The 23,558-nt window shown below is 28.1% G+C and overlaps 1 protein-coding gene and 1 long non-coding RNA gene across 2 annotated transcripts; one reads left to right on the forward strand and one right to left on the reverse strand.

Moving 5' to 3' along the window:
- Positions 1–433: 433 nt before the first annotated feature.
- On the reverse strand, positions 434–12,609 carry LOC135144376 (coatomer subunit alpha-like). Its single transcript, XM_064076421.1, has 35 exons — positions 12,593–12,609; positions 12,415–12,489; positions 12,196–12,309; positions 10,436–10,590; positions 9,966–10,103; positions 9,753–9,801; positions 7,912–8,006; positions 6,925–6,986; positions 6,728–6,788; positions 6,478–6,638; positions 6,187–6,334; positions 5,578–5,703; positions 5,455–5,530; positions 5,212–5,270; positions 4,897–4,978; positions 4,708–4,766; positions 4,526–4,616; positions 4,294–4,432; positions 4,075–4,237; positions 3,664–3,730; positions 3,435–3,601; positions 3,215–3,368; positions 2,793–2,987; positions 2,619–2,731; positions 2,474–2,564; positions 2,353–2,415; positions 2,175–2,302; positions 1,965–2,104; positions 1,770–1,908; positions 1,541–1,622; positions 1,277–1,403; positions 1,005–1,107; positions 729–842; positions 618–675; positions 434–562 (listed from the first exon to the last, which is right to left on the reverse strand). The coding sequence occupies exons 2-35, from the start codon at positions 12,452–12,454 to the stop codon at positions 477–479; spliced, it is 3,645 nt and encodes a 1,214-aa protein (XP_063932491.1). The 5' UTR covers positions 12,455–12,489; positions 12,593–12,609; the 3' UTR covers positions 434–476.
- A 5,189-nt stretch (positions 12,610–17,798) lies between these two features.
- Positions 17,799–18,390, forward strand: LOC135144397 (uncharacterized). The gene is made up of 3 exons (XR_010283121.1): positions 17,799–17,924; positions 18,001–18,103; positions 18,323–18,390. It is a non-coding gene; the product is annotated as an uncharacterized LOC135144397 (long non-coding RNA).
- The last annotated feature ends 5,168 nt before the right edge of the window (positions 18,391–23,558 follow it).

Genomic DNA, 23,558 nt, shown 5'->3' on the forward strand with positions numbered 1-23,558 from the left:
TTTCTAGTTTAGCAGATTTTTTTTTTTAGATAAATTTTTAAGGCTTTTACGCGTAGTCACCACAAATTATAATTTTATTATTAACTTTTCTTGTAAAAAGTATTTTATTCATGAGAATTAGACCCTCTCAATGTGTCTACTATTTTCTTTTTGTTAAGTAAAGTTTTTAACTCACAAAATTTAAGTAATCAGAGTATATTATTAATTTATGCAGTCACTTAAAATATCAACACCCCTTGCAAAATTAACTTTTTAGTATAATGATATATAATAAAACTTGGTATAGACTATGAATAAAAATTAACATAAGCTTTTTATATTATTATATGTTATAAAATTTATAAAAGCACACTCTAAACGAGACGCACTTAATATCATTATGGTAGAATTTTTATAACTATATATTAATTTCAGTAAAAAATTATAAAAAAAATTTAATTATAAATTTTCAGATGTATTTTTATAAAATAAGCCCGTTAGAACATGTGATCTTGAGAGAGAATGCATAGCCCCGAACATTTTTTTCCGACGGAAGAAAGTTCGCAGATGTTGCAATTTTGGCCTACAAGTTTACTCTTTCAATATTACAACAAATAAATGAAAAGAAAAAAAACGACCTTCGCATTCTGGTAAATACGTGGCAGAGCAGTAGGGACATGCTATAGACGGACTCCCCTTCATTGTTATTATTACCAGATTATTATTATAAAAATCACTGTAGAAAGTACTTTATAAATAGGGGTGAATGTCGATGCGCAAATAGTAAAAGGATTGAATTCATTATAGTTGACGGGAATATCGTCAACAAGATTTTTTTGGCAGGCCGCCATTATTTTGCGGGCCTTTTATAATAATAATAATAATAATAATAATAATAATAATAATAATAATAATAATAATAATAATAATAATAATAATAATAATAATAATAATAATAATAATAATAATAATAATAATAATAATAATAATAATAATAATAATAATAATAATAATAATAATCCCACTTGCTGGGCTTGTTCTGGAGGCGGGCCAAATTCAAGCATTCTTTTAGCAAATGAGAATGCTGATTTATAGTTTTTCAACCGGTAAAATCGTGTGGCTGCGACTCTAATAATAATAATAATAATAATAATAATAATAATAATAATAATAATAATAATAATAATAATAATAATAATAATAATAATAATAATAATAATAATAATAATAATAATAATAATAATAATAATAATAATAATAATAATAATAGTAATAATAATGATAATAATAGGTAAACCGGAGAGTAAGAAGGGAGTGGCCCGGTTGGAGATTGCAGTTAGTAAAATAAGCGGTGAGCTCACAGGCTCTCGCTGCTTGCGAAGGATCTTCAGCAATACTCTGCCTTTCCATTTCCATTTGCAAACCTGAAAAAAAAATAGATATAAAAATAAAAAGACAAAAAAAAACATTTTTATTGGTTAATTTCTTTACATGACCCATGAAGTGCGTTATAGTATTAAAAGCTATTGTAATAATGAAATTTAATATAAAAAGTGTAAACCAAGAATATACTCGCGGCAATCGGCAAGCATCTTTAGCACTTCATTCTCTTCAGCTTTACTATCCACAATAAGCAGAGGAAGCTGTTCAGGTTATGAAATGAACGGAAAAATTATTAAGGGGAGTTATTAATATTTTTATAAAACTTATTAAAAGTTTTTATTAGTAATAATATACTATAAAGATAGTAAGAGAAATTATAATTAAAAAATATACTTAAAAAAACTTACAGAATGTATAGTGGTTTTAAAGGTCGCCAAAGCGGCGGAAAAGTCGCCCTTGGTGGTCAACCGGTAGCCCTCATTTAGGTTTTCAACCAATAACGGGAAGCGGTTGGGGACATATGGGCGTCCCTCTTTACGAGTGGCTCTAAAGTCAGTTTAACGTGCTCTTTTTGGTAGTTAGGAAGTTACGGCGATATGTACCCCACAACGTAGTGGATTGGCGTAAGCATTGAGGGGAGCTCGGGGATACCCACGTGGGAAGTGTGACAGCTCAAAAGCGTTTGAAGGAAGTGCTCCCGCAGTGGTTTAAAGTTGACCACTCCGATAGTAGTGTTTAGAAGCTTTTCAATCATGAAATAATAACGAATTTTAAAAATCACAGCAGCCTATCAGTGGTAAAAATAAAAAAACCTGCATGGCCGTCTCAAAATTTCCAGCGGCCACAAATTCAGCAGGAAGCACGCTGTTTTGGCTCCAAAGTTCAAAGGAAGTGGGCCCGGTTGCCGGGAGGATGAAGGTCTTATCCGCCAGCATAATATCTTTTATTATAATAATAATGATCATAATAATGATAATAATAATGGTAAACCAATTCCGATATCCAGATCACCCGGTACGTCGATATCGTCAGCGACGTCCCATCCCTTATATTCTAAATAATAATAATAAAATATAATAAAAATATGGTGATAATAATGGGAAAAAAAAACCTTCGTTGTCTGTAGCGTCAATATTAACATCATGGTCAGAAGGTTTTTTAGTGTCAAGCTCGAGATCTTTTTCACCCCAACCGATGCCAATCTATTATTATAATAGTAGTAACGAGGATAGTAGTATAAACATAAATATAAGCACCTCCTCTTCAGCAAAAATAGTATTTTTATCAGAATTCAGTGTAATTTTGCTATCGTTTGGATCAATCATGTCAAAGATAGTTTTTGTTTTTGACAAAAGTGGCCAATCCTCTTCTAGATTATATTTTATTAAGAAAAAAAAGCAACAGACGAATAGCAAAAAATTAGAACGAACGAGAGGACGAGGGATTGGCGGGCGTTGGCGGGAGAAGTAATTGCGCATCGGAAGGACATTCAAAGCCCGGAGGGACCAATAATCTTTGCTTAATTCTGTCAGAGTCGTCCTCGAGACCATAAGTGGTCGCCATTAAGTACGCAAGAGCATGCTGATTGTTCTCTTCAAGGACCTGAACACATCCTTTATAGTCACCTAAAAAAGAAATTAGGAAAAGTTAAAAACTTTTCTTAATAAACATTTAAAGATATCAAAATACTATTGTAATTCTATAAAAATTTATAATAAGTAAGAAATATTAGGAATAACATAAATACAAGGTATTACATGATTAATTATTATAATAATAATTAAATAAAAAGAAGTTGAAAAAAAATAAACATAAAGAAGTTCCAGTAAAATCTTTACAATAAATAATAAACCTAAAAATAAGTTGAGAGTATACAAAAATGAGGCCCCGCGAGTGTAGGTCGCCTGTTTTTTTAGTTGGGGCAACTTTGCAATATTTCCAGTGAAAATATAAAACAAAAGTAAACGCTCAAAATTCTTAGTTTGTTGATAGGCCAGTTCAACAATCTTTATTATTAATTATGATAGATATAGTAATAGTAGTAATAATAATGAATAATAATAGGAACATACGCTGCAATTGCCCTGTTTTAAAGCACACTCGGCAAGAAGTTCCCAACAGTTGGGGTCGTTTAGTTTTTTAGCGCAATTAAGTGCCACTTGTAAATTATTGCATTGAAGAGCCAATGGAAACTTTGCCTTTTCGTCCTTCACAAAGTGTAGAGCGAGTTCGGGGTATCCTACAAAAATTTTTATAAAACTAAATAAATAAAAGTAATAAAAAAATAGTGAAAAAGGAAACCTTTCTGTTGCAGATAAAATATAATTGATTGACCAATTAAATTGCTTGTTCTCACCATATAAAGAACCTGCAATGCGATTGACGTAGAATTATAGAAAAATTTAAATCATCCAATCATTTAATTATAACAAAACCTTACATAGTTTAAACAAAAGTATAAATATTACGAAATCATAATATTTTTCTATTTTCTGAGTATTCGAGCTTTAATAATAATAATAATAATAATAATAATAATAATAACAATAAAAGTAGATATATTTATCAAAGTTTTAGTAATTACGAGTAAATAAAAAATAAAAAAAGCAAAAAATATTATTTCATTTCCAAAAAAAAACATGACATTATATATAGTATTTAAATTTATATAATGAAAATAATAAAGTAATAATAACAACAATAATAAACAACCTCGTCATAATTTTTAGTGACCAGAGCAAACTTAAATTTGTACTCGGAAGGGTCGATCTCTAGGACACGTGGACGGCTCTCATTATCAAAGCAATAAACTTTATCATCGCGGACAGCAGTAATGTAAATGGGGATGTCCAGAGTCCTAATAATTCCTGAATCTCTGGAAAAAAAAAAATATCAATAATCATAATGAAAAAATAGTAAACTATAACCAACCCGTTGAGAAGAAGATACTTAATATGGCAGGCAGTCGTATAGAGTAAAACACCCGCCGAGTCCCACGTGGCACTTTTCACACGAGTTGTTTCCTGCACAGTGCACAGTTGTTCCAACTTTTTAGAGCTTATGACAATTGCTGTAGAACGGGAAAAGTTTTCAAAAACAATAATGAAAGCAACATAATAAACTTATCGCGAATAGAAAAGGAAATAAAAAAAATAAGACTTACAAAACTTGGTCAGCATTGCCACGTGGGAAGAGTCGGACGACCAGACCACACGGCGTACGCCCGATAGCGAACATTCAGCCAAAGTTTGTTTCTTTAATAAATAATAATTATAATAATAATAGAAGCTTGCTACATATACACGTTAAAGCAATAATACAAAAATAATTGTGAAAAAAGTTTACTTGTTGTACGTCAAAAAGAAAAACTTCATTATCAGTTATCAATAGCAGAGTTCCAATCCCTGTAGTTTATATAAAAAAGGAAAAGTGGTAAAAAGGGCACGTGGATGTCAACGCGGAAGTGAAAAAATTGGCTGCTACTTCACAATATTTATAAAATTTACAAATTAGTAAAATGTGTCAATTAAAGACCTGCATAAGACAACGAGGTTATGGCCATAACAGAAACGTCAATTTTTTTGGTGATTTCATTTTTTAAGTCCACTATAAGAATCTAAAAGTGTAGTGGCATAGGAAAAAAAAAAATTCAAAGTATCCTTAAACGGTATTGTAAAAGTATTTATGAAAAATTATGCAGCAGGTAAAATCAGATACAATATGTTGGGTTATAAAAACTGAAGCTTATAGCATCCAATCTAATTTATTTAGCACAATAAATTTTTAAAAATGCAGCGTTTATTGGTTTCATGGTAAGCCCAAAATTCAGTCTGAAAAGAGCAAACTTACAGTTTTGTTTTCCGTTAGTACCGCAAACTTGTTTCTGGCCACCCAAACTGCTGAACGGCCTACACCAGTAATAATAATAAAATTCAGTAAGAAATTAATCATTAAAAAAATAGATCCCTAATTATCATTATAATTGGTATTGTTTATAAAAGTTCTGTGAATAGTAAATATAAAAATAATAAAAAGAACACAGGAAATGAAAAGATAATACAAAGTAAGAAAGTTATCAATATGAAAAAGGACCCAACGCCCGATAAGCAGAAGTGGGTTCACTCTTCTTTGGGAGTGTATAGAGTTCATAACTTCCATCCTCTATGCGCTATAATATAATAATAACAACAATAATAATAATAATAATAGTTTTACGGAGGTCAATAGAAGCGCATTTTCTGCAGGATTGTAGTGAATATCAAGGACGGAGTCGAAAGTGACGCCCGCAGGCCGCTTCAGTGACATGATTGGTGTGTCTTTCGTTTCTTCGATATTAAAAACCTTCGGTCCAACAATACAGAAAATGAATAGAAAATAAAATGATGACAAATAGTAGAAAATATATAAAATAATAATGTATAAAGATTTACATATAAAAAGTCAAAACTTTAATAAGCAAATACAAATTAGTTGTAAATTATTACGTTATAGAAAAATAATAAGTAAATAGTATATAATATTAAAATCACACAGACTCATATTTCTATATTTAATTACCGATATTTATTTTTTTATTATAATGAATTTTAAAGGATGCTCTGTACTACTTAGTAATAAGTTGCTTAAGAAAATTTTAATATATATTATACCAATAAAAGTATTAAAGGTTATTAAAAAAAATGGTAAAAAGTATATCAAAAAAAATTAAATATATTTAATAAACGGAATACAAAAATAATAGCTATAAGCTTTATTATATACAGAGTAAATAAATAGCAAAGTTAATGAATAATAATAATACTGAAGATAATATAATAATAATACTCTCAACACTCTATCATTAACGTAATAAATATTGTTCTGATGGACGGAAAAAGGCGTGCGTTCGCGCTGCAACTTGAACACCAGCATTCCAGACTCGTGACCCGCAGCCAATAAATTGCTGCCTTTGTGGACGGAAAGAATCCAGAACCTTTCATTGGATAAATAAATACATAAAAAATGTAAAGTAATACAACAATATTTTTTTATTTATAAATTTTGAAAAGAAAAACATAAAAATTCATATATAGAAGCAAGTTATGGGCTGATCGGTTAAGGTCATGTGGTGTACACCTGTCGTTTTCAGTTCTGTACAACTTTACGCACACGCGACTCGGGAGATCCCAAACTCGAATGTGCTTGTCCTCTGAATTGCTAATAATTAAGTCTCTAATTGGGTGAAAAACAACGCATGACACATTGTTAAAATGGCCCCGATAGACACCCAGTTCGATCTAAAGAGCATCCGATTATGTAAAGTGTAACAGATTAATAATAATAATAACAATTATAAAGATCGTAATAATAATATTTATAAACGCACGGCTCTATAGTCATCGTAACGCCAAAGCCTCACAGTGCGGTCGTCCGATGCTGATGCTATTCTAAAGATAATAATAATAATAATAATAATAATAATAATAATAATAATAATAATAATAATAATAATAATAATAATAATAATAATAATAATAATAATAATAATAATAATAATTAAATAACAATAATAAATATTCATACAACGGCTGACTTAAATGAAAAGCGACCCAATTAACTCCTCTCTCGTGCCCTTCAAGAATAAACTAAATAATAATGGAAAATATGAAATACTATTAAACATTTTTAAAAAAGACTAAAGTTAATAGTAATTCATATAAAATTATGAAAACAGTTAAGCATAAAATACTTTTTAACGAAGTGTAAATTATCAACTTTTCTAACGAAGCAATTATTAATTATATAAATCAACAAATATAATAATTTAACTTTCTTACATGTTATTATATATATTCCGAATAGTTATTCAAAGTTTTAAAAATATTTAAATATCTTTAAAAGTAAATCACATATTATTAATAGAAAAAAAGAAAAATAATATGAAGATAAAAAAAAAATGAGTATTACTTATAACCAAAAATTTAAAAAAAATGAAGATAATACGATAAAAGCTGAGAGTAAAAAAGTAATTAAAATATATTTTAAGTTTATAAAAAGTATTTCAGGAAACAAATAATGTATAAATATATAGAAGAAAAAATGTTATAAGTATATTAAAAAGTTTATAATAAGAATAAGTAAAATTAATTAAAAAAAAATATATAAAAGTAAAAAGAAAAAAGATAAGCAGTAAAATTTATGCAGTTTATAATAAAACAAAAAATGAAGACCAATTAGGGTAGAACGTTAATATATCTAACAAAAAGTAGAATAAATATTTATGAGAATTTAAAAAATATTGTCAACTTATAAGAGTAATAAATATTAATAAGTTAGAAAAAGTTTATAGGCGAGCAAACGTAAGCATAAATAAAGTATATAAAGTAAACTAATATATATATATATAATTTTTATACTAATAAGTAAAAAAAAAATTTAAAGCAAACAAAAGTATATAAAAATTATTAAAGCTAATAAGTAAAAAAAGAGTTTATCAACATTTAATACAATATATACGATAAAGTAAATAAATAATAATAATAATTAGAATCATTTATAAAGAAAAAAGGCCTTTATAGTGGGATCCCTGGAGCTAAAAAGTTCGGGCTTGGGCCGCCTTCCGAGCTCCATGCGACCCGAGGGTAGAACACTTTTTCGAATTAATGCTTTATTATATATATGAAGAAATATTGTGAGAAAAGTTACAAATATAAAAAAAGTTGAAAAAAAGGAAAAAAGTGACGATAAAAAAAGAAAATAAATAAGAAAAAATAATACTAAATTTTTCCAGAGAAACAAATTTGTGATTAACTCAAAAAGTAATAATATGAAATAATAAAATTTTTAATTAGTAGATTTTGCATTTTCATATAAAAGGTTTACAAATATTGAAATATTTGTGATAACTTTAATATATAAATTATACTTTTTACTAAACAAATTCCTTAATGGACTAACAAAAAATGAAAATAAATATAAAATGAGATGATAAAATTTATTAGAAACTAAATTTCGTATTGTATTTTTATATAAAAAAATCAAATATTTAATAACTTTATTAAAAATATGAAAAAGAAAGTTTTAATTTGTTGTGTAAAAGTATTTAATAAAATGAATATTTAAATATTTATAAAAATAAAAAAGTATAAAGTTTAAATAAAAAGTTTTTTTTTTTTAAATAAAATTATTTTATAAACTGAAAACTTAAATACTTATAAATATAGAAAGGAGTATAAAAGTATAAGAAAGAAGTTTTTATTTTTTTTAGTTAGTATTATTTGTTAATCTTAAAAAATATTTCTACTAATATAATAAGTAAAGTATAAAAGTATCAAAAAATTTTTAGTATAAATACTTTAGTACAGTAAAAAAAGTTATATATAAAAAGTTTTTTTAAAAGTTTTCTTGATAAAAGATAAAAAAATTAATATAAATATTTCTTACAGTAATAAAGGCTTTTAAATAATATACTAAAATAAATTATAAAAAGTAAAGTTTTATATTTATATTTTAAAAAATATAAAAAAAAAATATAAAAAAAAGTTTACTTCAATAAAAAAGTGTAAATACATAAAATATATAGAAAAAGTATAAGAATAGTAGAACGTTTTATAATATTTAAACAAATTTTGATAAAAAATTGAAAAATTTCATTGCTTGTAAATTTATTATAGAAAGTATTATATTATAAATATTAACTGGAAAAAGTAATTTTTTTTTTAAAAAAAAAAATTTATATTTGATAATATAAAAGTTTATGACAGTTATAAAAAGTTTAAAAAGAGAATAAACAATTCAAGTCTTATTAAGTAAAAGTAAATAAAAATGTTTCAGGAAACTTAAAAGAATAAAAATAATATACATTTTATAAAAGTTTTTTATAAATAATTAAATAAAGTTATAAAAGTTTCTCAAAAAATAATAAAAATATTTCCAAAAAATATAAATTATATTAAAAATAGAAAAGAGTTTATTACTTTTACAAAAAATATATATAATGATAATAATATTTTAATAGAACTTAAAAAAAAATACAAGTTATGAGTAACAAAAAATTTATAATAATTATATATAAATAGAAAAATAAAAGTAAAAATAAAATATTATAATTAAAAATTTTCTTTAAAAAAATAAACATAAATAAGTTTTTTCAATAAAATTATCTATAAATAAGAAAATTGGCTATTAAAGTTCTCATATGAAAATAAAAAAAATTTACTCCATTAATAAAAGTTTTTCATATTCATTATAATAAAAAGATCAAAAAAGTTTATTATAGATATTAAACTTCCTAATAAATAACAAAAAGGAAACAAAAGTTTATTCATGAAGTTTAGTTAATATAAGTTTTTTATAATATTAAAAAATATATTTTTATAAATAAATATATTAGAAATAATATAAAAATGAACCAGTCATATCCCAGACACGGATAGTGTTGTCCAATGAGCCTGAGGCAATCTTTTTTATTATAAAAAAATATATTTAAATAAAAGGTATATTAAATAGTTTATTATTTAAAGCTTCTCGTACCTAAAAAAAAATTAATAAAAATTTTATAAAAAAAAGTGATTATTATTATGGGAATCTTAAAAACTTTACATAAAAAGAAAAAGAAAAAAAACCAAATCAGAGGAGGGATGGAATTGTGCGCACATGACATAATGCGTGTGGCCGGACAGGACGGAGATACATGAGCGCGCCTGCCAGTTCCATATGCGCACCGTTCCATCGTCAGACGCGCTGAGGATCCAAGGGCTTTCCTGTAAGAAAAAACACGTGTTTAGACACTTTTAAAAAAAAGTTAAAATAATGAAGGGAATAAAAATAGTGAAATTCGTGTTGTGAGGGAGTTAATATAAAAATGTAAAAAAAAATAGTACAATAATAATAAATAAATGAATAATATTCCTCAACACGGAAGGAATTTATAATAGAAGTGCATAAAAGTCTTTATAATGAAAATTTAATACTATAAAAAAAAAAGTGAAACAAGTAAAAGTTTTAAGAATAAATATGGACATTCATTTGGAATGGGAGGCAAAAAAAAATGGCGGGAACCAGCAAGGATCAAGAAAAATAATGAACGCATTACATGATGGAAAAAGCACGTGCGGATATAGTCCTGATGGTCCAATAAAGTAAAAATGCAGCGCTTTTGCTTGTAATTCCACACTTTAATCTTCATATCGTCCCCGCCAGAAACAAACAGTGGTTGGTTCATATGGAACTGCACGCACCGCACGGGCCCTAAAAAAAAGGTTTAAGTATTATTTATAATAAGTATAATAATAATAAATATAACTGGAAAATAACAATAATAAGCAAAGAGATAATAGTAAATTTGATAAATACAAGTAAAAAGAAACATATATAAGAATAATAATAAACAAAGAAATAATAATAAATATTATGAAATGGAAAATTGTAAATACATTAGTGTAATAATAATAGTGATAATAATACTAATAAGCAAAGAGATAATAATTATAAGTAATATAAAAAAAATTGTATATTTATAAGAGTAATAATAATAATATGAATAATACGGCGTTATTCTTAAGTAAGTATAAAGTAAATAACGATTAACCTTTCTTAAGAAAAATTATAAAGTTTTGTACTACTATTAATATAATTATTTGCACAAATAAAATATTCAAACATATAAAACAATAAATAAAAAATAAAAATAAAAAAGGAAAAATAATACATTAAGTATTTTCTTATGATTTATAAAAATAAAAAAAGTGTAACGTAAAATTAATTAAATATGAAAAAGTTATACATAACAAGAAGTAAAAGTAAAAACACACATATATAAATATTATAATAAATTTGCTAAAATAATAACGTAACTATTCGAAATACATAAAAAGGAAAAGTTTAAAAAAAATTATAATAATAATAAAATTTGAGAAAATAAAGAATATTGAAGAAATAAGCCATTAATAATAGTGTATATATAAAAAGTATAGAATACGGAAATTATTTTAAAAATACTTAAAATTAAAAGATCTTATTAATATAAATTATTAAAACAATGTTTTATAAAATATATAATAAATTTATAATTAACATAAGTAAAAAATACCGTTACAATATTCAAATTTAAAAAATTTTATAAATTTAAAATCTAAAAGAATTCCATATATATATAATTAGACTCAAGTTGGTTTACTAAAATTTAAAATAAAAAAAGTCAAGCTTTATAAAAATAAAATAAGGAATAATTAATTTATAAATAATCTAATAAAAATTCAATTTTTCAATTTTGTAAAGTAAAGGAAAATATTAATTAATTTAATAACTTAAAATAAAAATTTTTTTGAATTTTCCTTATAATAGAATTATATATTTTTTAATTTTAAAAACTTAAATATTTTTTTAAGACTACATTCGAGTTTTATAAAACTTTTATAAAAAATACATTAACATAAAAGTTAAACGTGAAAATTTGTTAAAAAAATTTAAAAATCTTCAAAAGTCACACTCAAATTCCAAAAAAAACTGGATATTATTAAACATTAAAAGTCAAATGTTTTTAAACAAAAATTTCAATACAAAAAGAAATTTTTTTTTCTTCTATCAAGTTTTAAGTAAAATAGCATTAATAGTTACAAAGTTAAAATAGAATTCTCTTTAATTTGAATTTTATTAGCAAACTTGTTTTTTTCCTTCTTAATAAATATGATTCAATGACCTTTTCTCTTAATAATAATAAAATATTCTAAATTTTAATAAAAATATGTAAAGTTTATATGATAATAATCTCTTCTCTTATGTATAATGAAGGCTACTGTCTTAAATTCGGACATAAATATATATGATAAAATAAGTACTAATTATTATATAAACCTTCGTGTTCTTCGTACTTCTCAATAAGGACTTGTTTTTGGTAGTCCCAAAGTTGAATACTTCCGCTACTCAAGGAAGTGAGCAACCAGGAACGAGAAGGATGAAAAGACAACCCTTTAAATAAATAAAAAAAATTAATTTAAATATTTATACTCTTATAGTTATAAAAATAACTCTAAATGCTTGAAAAATGTTATAAATATAATAAGAATCTTTCACCTTTTACTCGGACACACTTAGCTTCGTACTTAACTAGCATAGAAACAATAAAGCTAAGACTTGGTAAAATATTTCCTATGGCACATAAATTTGTAAAATATGTTATTAAAAATCTTTAGTTAAAAGCTTTAAAATATTTAAAACAAAAGCAGATTCTATTAATATAAATATCATAAACCGGAAACACTCCCAGCGCTAAAGAGGCAGAAGCGATAAGACAAAATTTTAAGTCAACCTTCATGACCTCAACAGAACTATACATAAACCTCGTCAGTCTCGCAATCAGGATGTTTTAAAAAGCGTAATTAACTTTTCTTCATTTCCAAAAATTTGTACTCTTTCAAGTTCAGACTAATTGGGGTATAAGTATTGTTTAGATGTAAGCGGAAAAGGTAAAGACTTTATTCCCTCAAGATGACAGTTCTTCTAACTAACTCTTTCCTTTTTTTAATAAGTAGAGCAAAAAAAATTTGTTACTGCCTCCTAACCCACGTTCGTTTTATCGTAAATTTTCTATTTATACTTTTTTTGTGTGTATTAGTATAAAGAAACTTTACTAAATTATAATATTTTATTTACACGGAAAGATACTATCGCAATAACGACTTGCGCTTGTTTGTGCGTTAATGTTACAGCGACAACTCTATTTTTTCGACGTAAAAACAGAAGTAATTAAAATTTACCCCCTTTATAGGTATGCGGTAAAAAGGGTAAACTCAAGGATTTGTGTAATTTCGCCTTCTCACGAGCAAATTTTACTCTTTCTATTTATTTCAAACAGAGGGATACAGTTTATATATTTTTCAATACCATTTAATGAAACACAGTTATCTTATATATGCAGTTAAAGTTTATCCCATATAATGTTTCCGGTAAACTACACTCTAACTTTAGGCACTCTGTGGTAACTAAGGAAATTCCTGGTATAAACTTTGCAGTAAAAGCTTCAGTGTGAAAGCCATCATTACGCATTTTCATAATTATAATCTTTGTTAGAGTCCGTGCAAAATGGTTTCAATGTTTTGCATTTTTTCATTTAATACAAAATAACTTTTCAATAATGTAATGGATTACTTTAAAATTTATACACAGTAAAACTTCTATGTTCTAGTTACATTTTGTTAATACTTGATCTTAAATTGATTTGGTACTCGAAAAGATATGAGCTTGTAAAGTTGAAAGATTATAGAAACAATTATGCAGGTAGAAAAATTTAATTTAATAAACGAGATTTTAATTAGTATTGCTCCCTTTCTCCAGAATCACTGCTTGTATCTTCTTTGGCATACTGGCAATCAGCTTGTAGCCTTGATCCGATGTTTTATTTACCACCTGACTATACAGGTGCCCAAAGCTCGTCCAAGTTAGCAAGAGCTGATCCGAATGATTCCAATTTTCTCTTCAAGGTCCCCCTGCAGGAAATTGCGGAGGCCAGTCTAGCACTTGAAACGACTGTAATAGGAGTCATGATCGCACCGATAGTGCAGTGTGACATGGGGCATTAACCTGCCGGAAAACCATTTCACCAAGAACGAGGCCATACCAATTGCTGGTCCTGGATAGGTCATTCTTAATAAAGTCTAGATACGTGCCTGCGGTAATTCTCACTGCCATTTTTCCCAAATATCCGATCCCGTTAGTTGTTATACAGGATCGTATCATAATAGATCCTCCTCAACGTTTATACGTTTGCACCACATAGTGTTCAAGTAGTCGATTATCTCCGGATCGCTTCCAACACCAACTAATACCATCAGAATCATACCGAATGATCTTAGTCTCGTCCGAAAAAATTACTTTTTCCCGGTCAGAAATGATTTAATTCTCTTACCTCTTTGCAAAATCAAAACTTATTCGTTTGTGACAGTCTGTCAAAGTGTGTTTAATTAACTTTTTTTTTCCATGGAGACTAGCAGAATGCAAGCCCTCGACACGGTCGGCCTTGAAACTGGTCTATCTAATGTAGTTTCTATGAATTTTGAAGCTTTCTGTGCAGTTTCACTTGCACCCAATGTCACTTGTCGTAAAAGTCCAGTAGATCCAGGTTTTTTCAAGATCTTTGGGCGCCCAGGTTTATTGCAAGAACGATTTGGATCCTATTGAGCTTTGATCCGGGATATCGTGGACTTACGGCGCCACATTTACTCCTCAGTATAAGGCTTACCTTGATCTAAAAAGCATTTTACATCATTTTCTTCATCGAATGAAAGTTTACGCGTTATTAAATTAAGGTCTCTAAATGAGCTATCCACGCTTTAGAAAGCCCCTTTTTTGGTGGAGTGGTCATAAAAAGTTCGTGGATAGAACAATTTTGCACGAAGAGGGGTCACGTGTAAAACCTTTTCAGTCGTAGTTAAATTTTTAAGAAGCCCTAAAGATTTAAGTAAGAAAGCAATTCTCTAATACAAACTACATTTAATAGATCTCAATCTAAACTTATATTTATTTAGAGGATTAATATAACCAATCATTAATTATAGCGTTATAGAATTTTTACGAAAAAAATTAAAAAAAACAGAAACAATTTTGAACGATAGTGTATTTTCCATTACGAATGTAAATAAGTATGATACTAGTGCTTTCACTATTAAACTTAGTAAAAAGTGGGATGTTAGTAATTTTATATCCAAAGTAAAGTAATTTAGCCCGGCGAATCTTTTCATTGAATTTAAGTAAAGCCACCGCCGTAGCACAGAGTCTTAATAAACGACGCAAAATCTGGTGTACAAAAAGTTGAGTTTCTCAGTAAACATTCTTATAATTTTCAAAAACACTTAAAAATAAATTTTAAGGAGAAGTAATTCTTTATCTATCTCCACTTATCAATAAAATAATAGGTAATAAATATATTTATAGAAATACATAATTTACGAAAATGACAAGATGTAAAAAATTTTGTCTAATCTTATGGCAGTTATAATAATATGGTGGAACTAAACATTTTTTAGTTACAACGCAACAACTTTTTTGTGGTTAATAAGCGAAGTAATAATTTTAGCGAAAACTTTCTGTGCTGTAGGGCTTGCGAGCCACACTTAGTGCGTCTCAGATGTTCTAAAATATACGGGGAAGACAGCCCTTTTTTATTAATTATTATCGATAATAAAACTTGATTTACTAAATCATAAGTCTTTTTAAGCTCAGCTGATCAAAAATGTGTTCGTTTCTTCTACGATAATTATACCGGTATATGCCATCAATGTGTCTCTGAAGCATGGAGATAACAGCTTCAAAGTGAAAGTACGATTATTTGAAGTTTTAAAGTGTGTAACAATTTCAATTTTACGTATTATACTTTTAATGATTATTTAAGTAAAGTTTTCTTAATCTATTTATAATATCTTATAAAACCGGTTAACTTAGTGTTTTCTTCATTGTGCCCGAGGCTACTAAGTTATTTATGAAAGTTGACTAAAACGCCCTCTCTACTTTTTAGTCTTTCATCTAGCCCTTTAGACTACCTGATATTTCTGGTCACCTAAAACCCACGTAAACTATAACAAAGACCCGGTGAAAACCGATAAGGAAATAAAGAGCGGTCAATATAATGGACAAGCCACAGCTGTTTTTTTTATTTATGAAGGTGGCGTGCTACAATTAAGAAAGTACGTCCTTATTACCGGTAATTCCTTTTGGTAGTAAAAAGTCGGAATAAAAACACCAAAAGGGGGAAAAGTAAACCTTTTGCAGCAGCATGTAGTATATATGACATTATTTGCAACTTTCTTATTTAATACGTATTAAAGTTATCATTTATTTTTATTTTTACTATTATTATTAATATAAAATAATATTATTGGTATTAGCAGAGGAGGAAGTTTGGTTATTATATTCAGTTAGCTAACTAACTGAGTAAAACCAACAGCTACTTAGGCATTCTATATTTTGTTTACACGAAGTAGCAAAAGTTGTATACGTAACTTATCCATCGAAGGTTTGGAGTGTTACCGTAGCTCAGTGGTTAGAGCATTACCGCAAGGTCGCGGGTTCGATTCCCGTCGGTGACAACCTGCCTTTCCCTGGTCTAATAGTTACGTGTACAAACTAAACTTTTTTACAAACAAAATATTCAGATACAGAGGGCCCTAGGTTATTACAGTAGGTAGTAATTGATTTAATTAACTCCTGATAAACAATAAATAGTTACCATCAATTAATTAAATTTTAATTCTGCGGTAAGATAATTAAATTCATTGTCTTTCCTTATAAATTAGAGAGCATATGCCCCTCAGTAAATAATTTTGTTATAAATTTTCAAGCGCAATTTTTAATCATGCCGTTGCCCTCGTTCGGACGTGTAAATGCACTCCTATTATATTGAAATTCACTAATTTTTTATTCCCTGTGTATAGACGACGGTTTAACCCTCGAGAGCTAATTGTTATATATATAAAATGACTCGAGCATCACATTTTTTCTTTTTCTGTATTTTGTGACTTTGGCAGCGTGGTGCTCTTCTGTAGTCTTTAATTCTATCAAACAGTTTATTACCGTGTTGAATCTTTAATAACTCTATATTGTAATATATCTTATAGTCTATAATATATAATTACTATATTATATCACTAATAGTTATAAATATACCAGTTTCAAAGACTTATTACCGGTGAACTCAACATATGCAAAAACTGGCAGAATTGGTTTGGTACAACAGAAAAGTATACAAAAGAATATAGAGAGCAATTGAACAAAACTGAAGAATTTTGAAAGATGGGAATATTAACACTTCTTACTCAACTCAGCAGCGACAAATTTCAGAAACTTGAAAAAAATTGTTTATAATTGCGATTGTGTGCTATAATTTTCTTAATTTTATAAAGTTAAATACAGAGTGAAATCTCTATTACTTACCTAATTTTATTGGCTATAAATTAATTTAAATAGGCATTGCAAAGTTTTTTTAGTAAAAAAAAATTTCATAGGCAACTCTGAAAGCAAATCGTACCCTTTAGCGAGTAGATGGATGATTCTGCATCTTAAATAGTTTCTTTGATAAACCTTAGGTATATAAATTTTATACAAGGTAAACTGAACCATTACTACAGTGGATATAGGGTCACGTACTTAAAAACCTTATTTTTAAAAAGAGATTGGTAGAGCATAACGACGCACCTCAACCCTATTGCAAAAGCCAAACCGAAAAGCTTTTTATTTTGAATTACTAAATCTTATTTTCACTTGCCTAGACTTTTTTACGAGTTGAATTTTTTGCGTATCATAAGTTTAACGTGTTTTGATATTGGCTATTAAAGATAAAAGCTCTTTGTAATTTTTAATAATTGCCTTTTTTGTGTATAACTAATAATTATTGTCTAACGAAATTTGACTTGTTTACAGATATCATTATATTTATAAGTAAAGACACTCCACTTAGCTAAAATTTACTATATCCTGCATTTCAGTTCTCAATAGATTATATGCTTTCGTGCAATTGAGCTCTGTGTGATCGCACAAGGTCTAAGGAATGTCAATGTATCGCGAAATAGGGAGAAGTACTGCACCTTAAATATGTATTAGCGTGGGAGTTTTTATTATATGCTGGTTTCTGGTATTAGAGCTTTTCTTTTTTATGCATATATAATTTAGAGGTTAAATGAAAACCATTTAATAAGCTTTAAGTAAGCAAATAAACTCTTAACCTCTCTACGTTGTTAAAGGCAAAGGAGAAGTTGAGTCATGGAACCAACTGGTTAGTGTGTCGAAAAGAAGTTACATGTTTTACAGTTCAATAGGTCACTGTATACGTGTAGTTAAAACTTTGTAATCTTACAAAGTTCAATGTTCGCAATTAGCGTACCTTCCCTTAATATTTTGCAATGCTTTATATTTCTGAAGAATGTAATTAGCTAACAAAAAATTCACGTTACTTTTTATTATAAAACAAATTTTTCAAATGTGTTCATTGAAGGATAAAATGCGCTAAGGGAAAGAAGGAATGTCAAAAATAATTATAATACGTTAACTGCCGTTTTTAATAAGTAAAATAATATGTTTTGTGCTATTTATTGTGCTAATAGTAATTTGCACTTTTCTATATGTAGTCTCTACTATGGACACCCCAAATAGAGCAGCTATAAGTAACGCTGATCATATTTTTTTAAGGAATTATCATACGTGGACTACTGGTCCGCGGTTAGTGCATATAATCTAATCTACAAAATATTTTTTTTGATATGAAAGTTTGTAATACATGTCTTGGTACCTAATATATATTTATATAGTAAATTCTTTCGCTATCTAGGATATTTATTTTTCGCAGGAGCAGTTGCTTTCTCCGAGTTATTATTCTATGAAGCTAATTATAAGTTAAACCTTCTAAATTTTTGTAGGGATAATACGTTTTAAAAAGCTGTTATTATTATTTATACAGCGGAAATTTAGTATATCAAGGTCTTTAAAATTGATGAGAACTCTTATCAATTCTTCTTTAACAAGTTTTTTTTTAAAATTGGATATGGAAGAAAAACTCAGTTCTTCTTTAGTGCGTATTAATAAAGAATGTTTTTTAAAGAAAGTCTGCCTTAGTTTAAAGAGCATATAAATCTTCCATACACCAAAAAATTGCTGAAATATTAAAATGTAATAGAGTGTACAATATATTTTTTTATTTAAAAATTAGTTGACCTATAAGTTAGTTCCTGTACTGGCACTTGTTTGCAACGTTTTTAATGGACCACTGATTTATACACCAAGGTCCTGTATAAAATTGTATTATTTGAACTAATAGAGATAAAAATAAATGATTTTTTCTTCGTTAAGACTGTGATGAGTAATCTTTTAAAAAGGAAACACCTCTTTTATAAATATATATATAATAAAATTTAGCACCTCGAAGAACGGGAGTGTACTGGAAGTAAAAATTGACGGGCAGAGAAAATAGCAGGTATTATTAGGTCAACTTCTCACATTTCATTTGACCTAATAATTTTTTAATATAATTTTCCATGACAATTATATAAAAATTGTACTAATTTAAAATTCTATTTAATTACGCTATTAATTTTTGTACGAGGATTAAGTTGCTATTTTTGGTGTTTGGCTTATCATTTATTTTTATTGTGCACGCAGCAAAGTTTTAAGGATTTAAAATTATAAAGGGAAATAAATTTTTATGCAAGCAAGAGTGTACCAAAAATGATATGAAGTGTATAACTATTTACAGCTTTATTAAACAGTGGGTTTGCAATTGCCTGCAATAATAACTTTAGAGGCAGCTAAATATTTTCATTAGATAATTTAAAAGTGGTTAAGTTCAAAAAAAGATATAATCCAATTTAGTCTGTTTATTTTAAAAACATCTTCCCTAGTAATAGTACTACTTTACCCTGGTGTCTTAGCGGTGGTCACATTTTTTGGACACCCTACACTGACAATTACTTAAAAACAAAAAAAAACCAACAAAAATTGGGATGGAGCTACAATTAATGGTTGTTTAAGGGTATGCTTCTCAGGTGGTTGATGACCAAATAATATAGTTAAAGATTTAGCCAGTAAAATTAATTTTTAAAGTACCTTGAAAAGAAATGGAAGGTCCTTAATTTAAAGCAAAAGTGAGCTAGAGAATAAAATATAATAAATATAAGTAAATTTTGAGAAAAAAAGAAAAGATTTGAAGGATTGTAGTTTAGTTATTTTTGGGGAACTTATTTAAGTTATAAACATATTAGAGATTAAACTCAAAGTTAAAATTAAAAATGTGCTTGTTTTTTTATAGGTTTTGCTTAGGAACTTTCTTAAAACTTTTTAAGACAAATGAGGTCTTCCTGTATATCTGACCCATAAAATAATATTGATGCTTCACAGTTACTGAAAAGGTACAGGGAGAGGTGCATCTTCCTTTAGATGCACTGGAAAAGGGTTATATTTAATGACCAAAATAGCTTTCTGTAGTTATTAACAATGAAAAGAAAGTTATAAACATTATTTAAACGAAGTAAGTTAGAAAGTTGTGAAGCATTAGCTCAGTATTAGTGTAGTGTAAAAAAGAGGGATTAGGAAAAAATTTTTTATAGGTTTGTGAATATCGAGGATTGCGCATTGATTGTACCAAGTAGGCGAGGTTAATAGTGTGATCTGTACAGGAAACTATAAAAGATAAAGTAAAGGAGATAAAGTTTTTAAAGCTAGATATACGAGAACTACAATTCTTTGGTGGTAATGGAGACTGAGTTTGAAGAGACAAGAGGTGGACCTTTTAATAGAAGTTGACGAGCTTAAGAGAAAAATTGATTAGTGGGTTAATGAGTGTCCTGGAATACATATAAAAATGTTTACTAAGTAAAACTAAAAAAAAAGGTGATTAGAAATTTAGCAGAGCGTATTTTTAAGCAAAGTTGGAAGTACGCTAGAGTGGTCCCTTCAAAATTAGAATTCAAAGGGTGGAGGTCGTCCTGTTTAGTAAAGATACATTATTAAAGGACAAATTAAAGTGCAGGGTGATTTCAACGAGAAAGTAAAAAACTTTTACAAATTGTGTTATTAAGGCGGGATATATAGAATACTGGTTAACTACACTATTTACTTTTATAGAAAATTACAGTTAGCTATGAACTACTATTTGGATTATGAGTAAGAGGTGGCTTAGTGTGTAGTAAAAATATATTAGACCATTATAATGCACTGTGTGCATTCTGAGAAAGATTAACATTAACTAAAATATTAAGAAATATAACTTGTAAAAACCTCTGTGAAATGATTAGGAAGAGAGGTTAAAAAAGAAGGCTTTGGATTGTGCGAAATGTATATACAAATCTTTAAAACATGTTATGCCTAAACAAATATAATTGTGCGGTTAGTGGCAGTTGTTGAAGTAGAACAAAGAAGAGAAGTTTGTTTGGGAGAAGGTTTTAAAAAAAGCTTGAAGCGAGATTTGCGTGGATAAAGAGAGGTTTGTAACAAATTTATTTTTACAAGTAGAATTAAATGGATTCGTGATAGGTGGGGTTCTACTTCAAAGATTTGAGGGTCCGTCGTACTAGGTTAAGCTGTAAATTTCGTATTTAACAACGCTCAAAAAATTACAGTACTACGAAACAGCGTAATAGGTCGTTGGGCATGCTACTTAACTTATGAACTTAATAAAAAAAAGAGGGAATAAGCTTATGCTAATAATGAATTCCGAGCATAAAAGTCTACTAGGGTTTCTTAAAAAGCGACAACAATGATTTTGTATGAGGGTAAAGATTGAACAGATGGAAATGGGTGAGAACGTCGCTTACATGAGTTGCCTTCAAGACTTGTCAAAGCAGCTGGCCGAATAAATGTAGCTCAAGAGTCTGGTGCTGTATCAAATTACTATAAATTTAATTCTTAAAAATACATTTAAACTGTTTCATATAAGGAGAAAGATGAATTTCCGGTTCTTAAAGGTTATAAAAAAAAACGAGGACCTTGGTAGATGAAGTGGTGGATAATTTTGTGGTACGCCAAAATTTGCTATTAAGTTACATTTCAGGCGAGAACTAATGCATGTAATTAGCAAACCTATTATATCGTTTTATAGTTCGTCCATGGATGTAATGAAAATACTTAAGGTCGAAGCAAACTTTGATAAAGTTTTGGTGGTAGTTAGTAATTTCACTATATGTAAGGACAAAAAATTTATTAATGTCTCCACTTTTGAGGGTTAAGGTTATAAACTTTCAGCAAAACGCCGGGGCCGGTAGTATTTATACATTATTAATAACCTTAAAAAAATGTTTCCGGACACATGAACATATTTACTGAAATTTAACGGCAAAATAAGGAAGGCTTTAGGTTACGAAGAGGATCCAAATTGTACTAAGTTTAGAAAAATTAGGAAACAAATTTATGTTGGCGTGTTATTCAATAGAACTAACACCAACACTAACACTAGGGTGGAAGGTAAAAATGCTGCTAACTTTTACTATTACCTATGGTCGCCTTTGGTTGGGCAAAGAACAGCCGTTATTAAAATTGGCTACGGAGGAAAAATATCTTTAGACCATAAATATTTTATTGCACAAGATGACAATTAATTTAACCTAAAATATCTATCTACTGGCAGCTTGTAAATTCAAATGGTAAATTCATGGAAACATGCTTTTCAAACATGTGTCTTATTACCAAGTTGTTAGGGTCAGATGCCTTAAAAAACATCAAAAATATCTAAAAACTGAAAACCTAACAGAATTACTAGCAAATTTTGAGCCGACAGAGAAAGCATATTCTACCAGGTACTTTTTTATGAGAAATAAAGTAATAGCTTCATGTATGACTAACGTTAACAACGAAACTTCGGCTAAACAACAATAGTTTGTGACAAAAAATTCTATTCAGAATGTATCCCGAGTAAGTCTTAAGTTAAAAATAACTGTAATTTAAGCAGTACCCGTAATAAGAGGATAAATATTTAGAAAAATAGAACAGTGGACAGCATTCTATTTTTATAATTAAGAAGCAAGTCACGATTTGATGCTCTATTAAGGATTGCTTAAAAATACCGCATGTCTATAATACTATGACTACTGTAAGATGTATAATATTTAGCGTATTGCTATGTTCATAACTTAACGTATTCTTCGATGTTGTTATTAAAAGAGATCCGTGCAACCAAGTAATTGATGTTTCTTTATGAAACCTGGACATCTGAAAGATTAAGCTAAATTTTTTGCTGAGAAGTTGTAATTTTAGTATTTTCAAATTCATCGTTTTCTGACCGAGAAAATGAGGAGGAGGAGCTATCAATTTATTATTTATTTTATTTTATTAATAGAGTTTTCTAGTGCTCGAACGAGTTAACAACTTCGAATACATGAGCTCATAAACAGGTTCTTAATCTTCCACGAGTGCAAGAGAAATTATCTTCACATATCTCCACGTCCAATTTAGGCCTCCAATTTAGCTTTAAACCGTCATGTTAAGAGCGCGCCGTCTTAAAACTTGTAAGTGAGTTTTCCGCGAATAGATGATTAGAGTATACAGTTATCTATTCGCAGCTCGAACAGTAGTTCGTGGTGAAGTGTATCACTGCGCATAAACCATGGCGCGTTTGTTAAAAGGCCCGGCTGTTTGTTTGTCGCATTTGAAGCGAGGACGTTCTGGTAAAGGAAGGGTCTTTATCCTTCAGGGGAAGAATACAAAGAGTACAAAATGTGGAACGAACGCACCACGCGCTATTTCAC

The sequence above is a fragment of the Zophobas morio genome, unplaced genomic scaffold (assembly GCF_036711695.1).
Source record: "Zophobas morio isolate AGI-343-1 ecotype UQ-CSIRO unplaced genomic scaffold, CSIRO_AGI_Zmor_V1 ptg000099l, whole genome shotgun sequence".
Lineage (NCBI taxonomy): Eukaryota > Metazoa > Arthropoda > Insecta > Coleoptera > Tenebrionidae > Zophobas > Zophobas morio.

Bases quoted from the DNA above. Each gene is read 5' to 3' on its own strand.
- LOC135144376 (XM_064076421.1), bottom strand. From the start codon at position 12,454: ATGCTAGTTAAGTACGAAGCTAAGTGTGTCCGAGTAAAAG. The intron at 9,802-9,965 runs GTTTTTTTTCTT...ATAATAAAAAAG, and splicing joins TCCATCCCTCCTCTGATTTG to ATTGCCTCAGGCTCATTGGA. The intron at 676-728 runs GTACTTTCTACA...ATAACAATGAAG, and splicing joins CATTCACCCCTATTTATAAA to GGGAGTCCGTCTATAGCATG.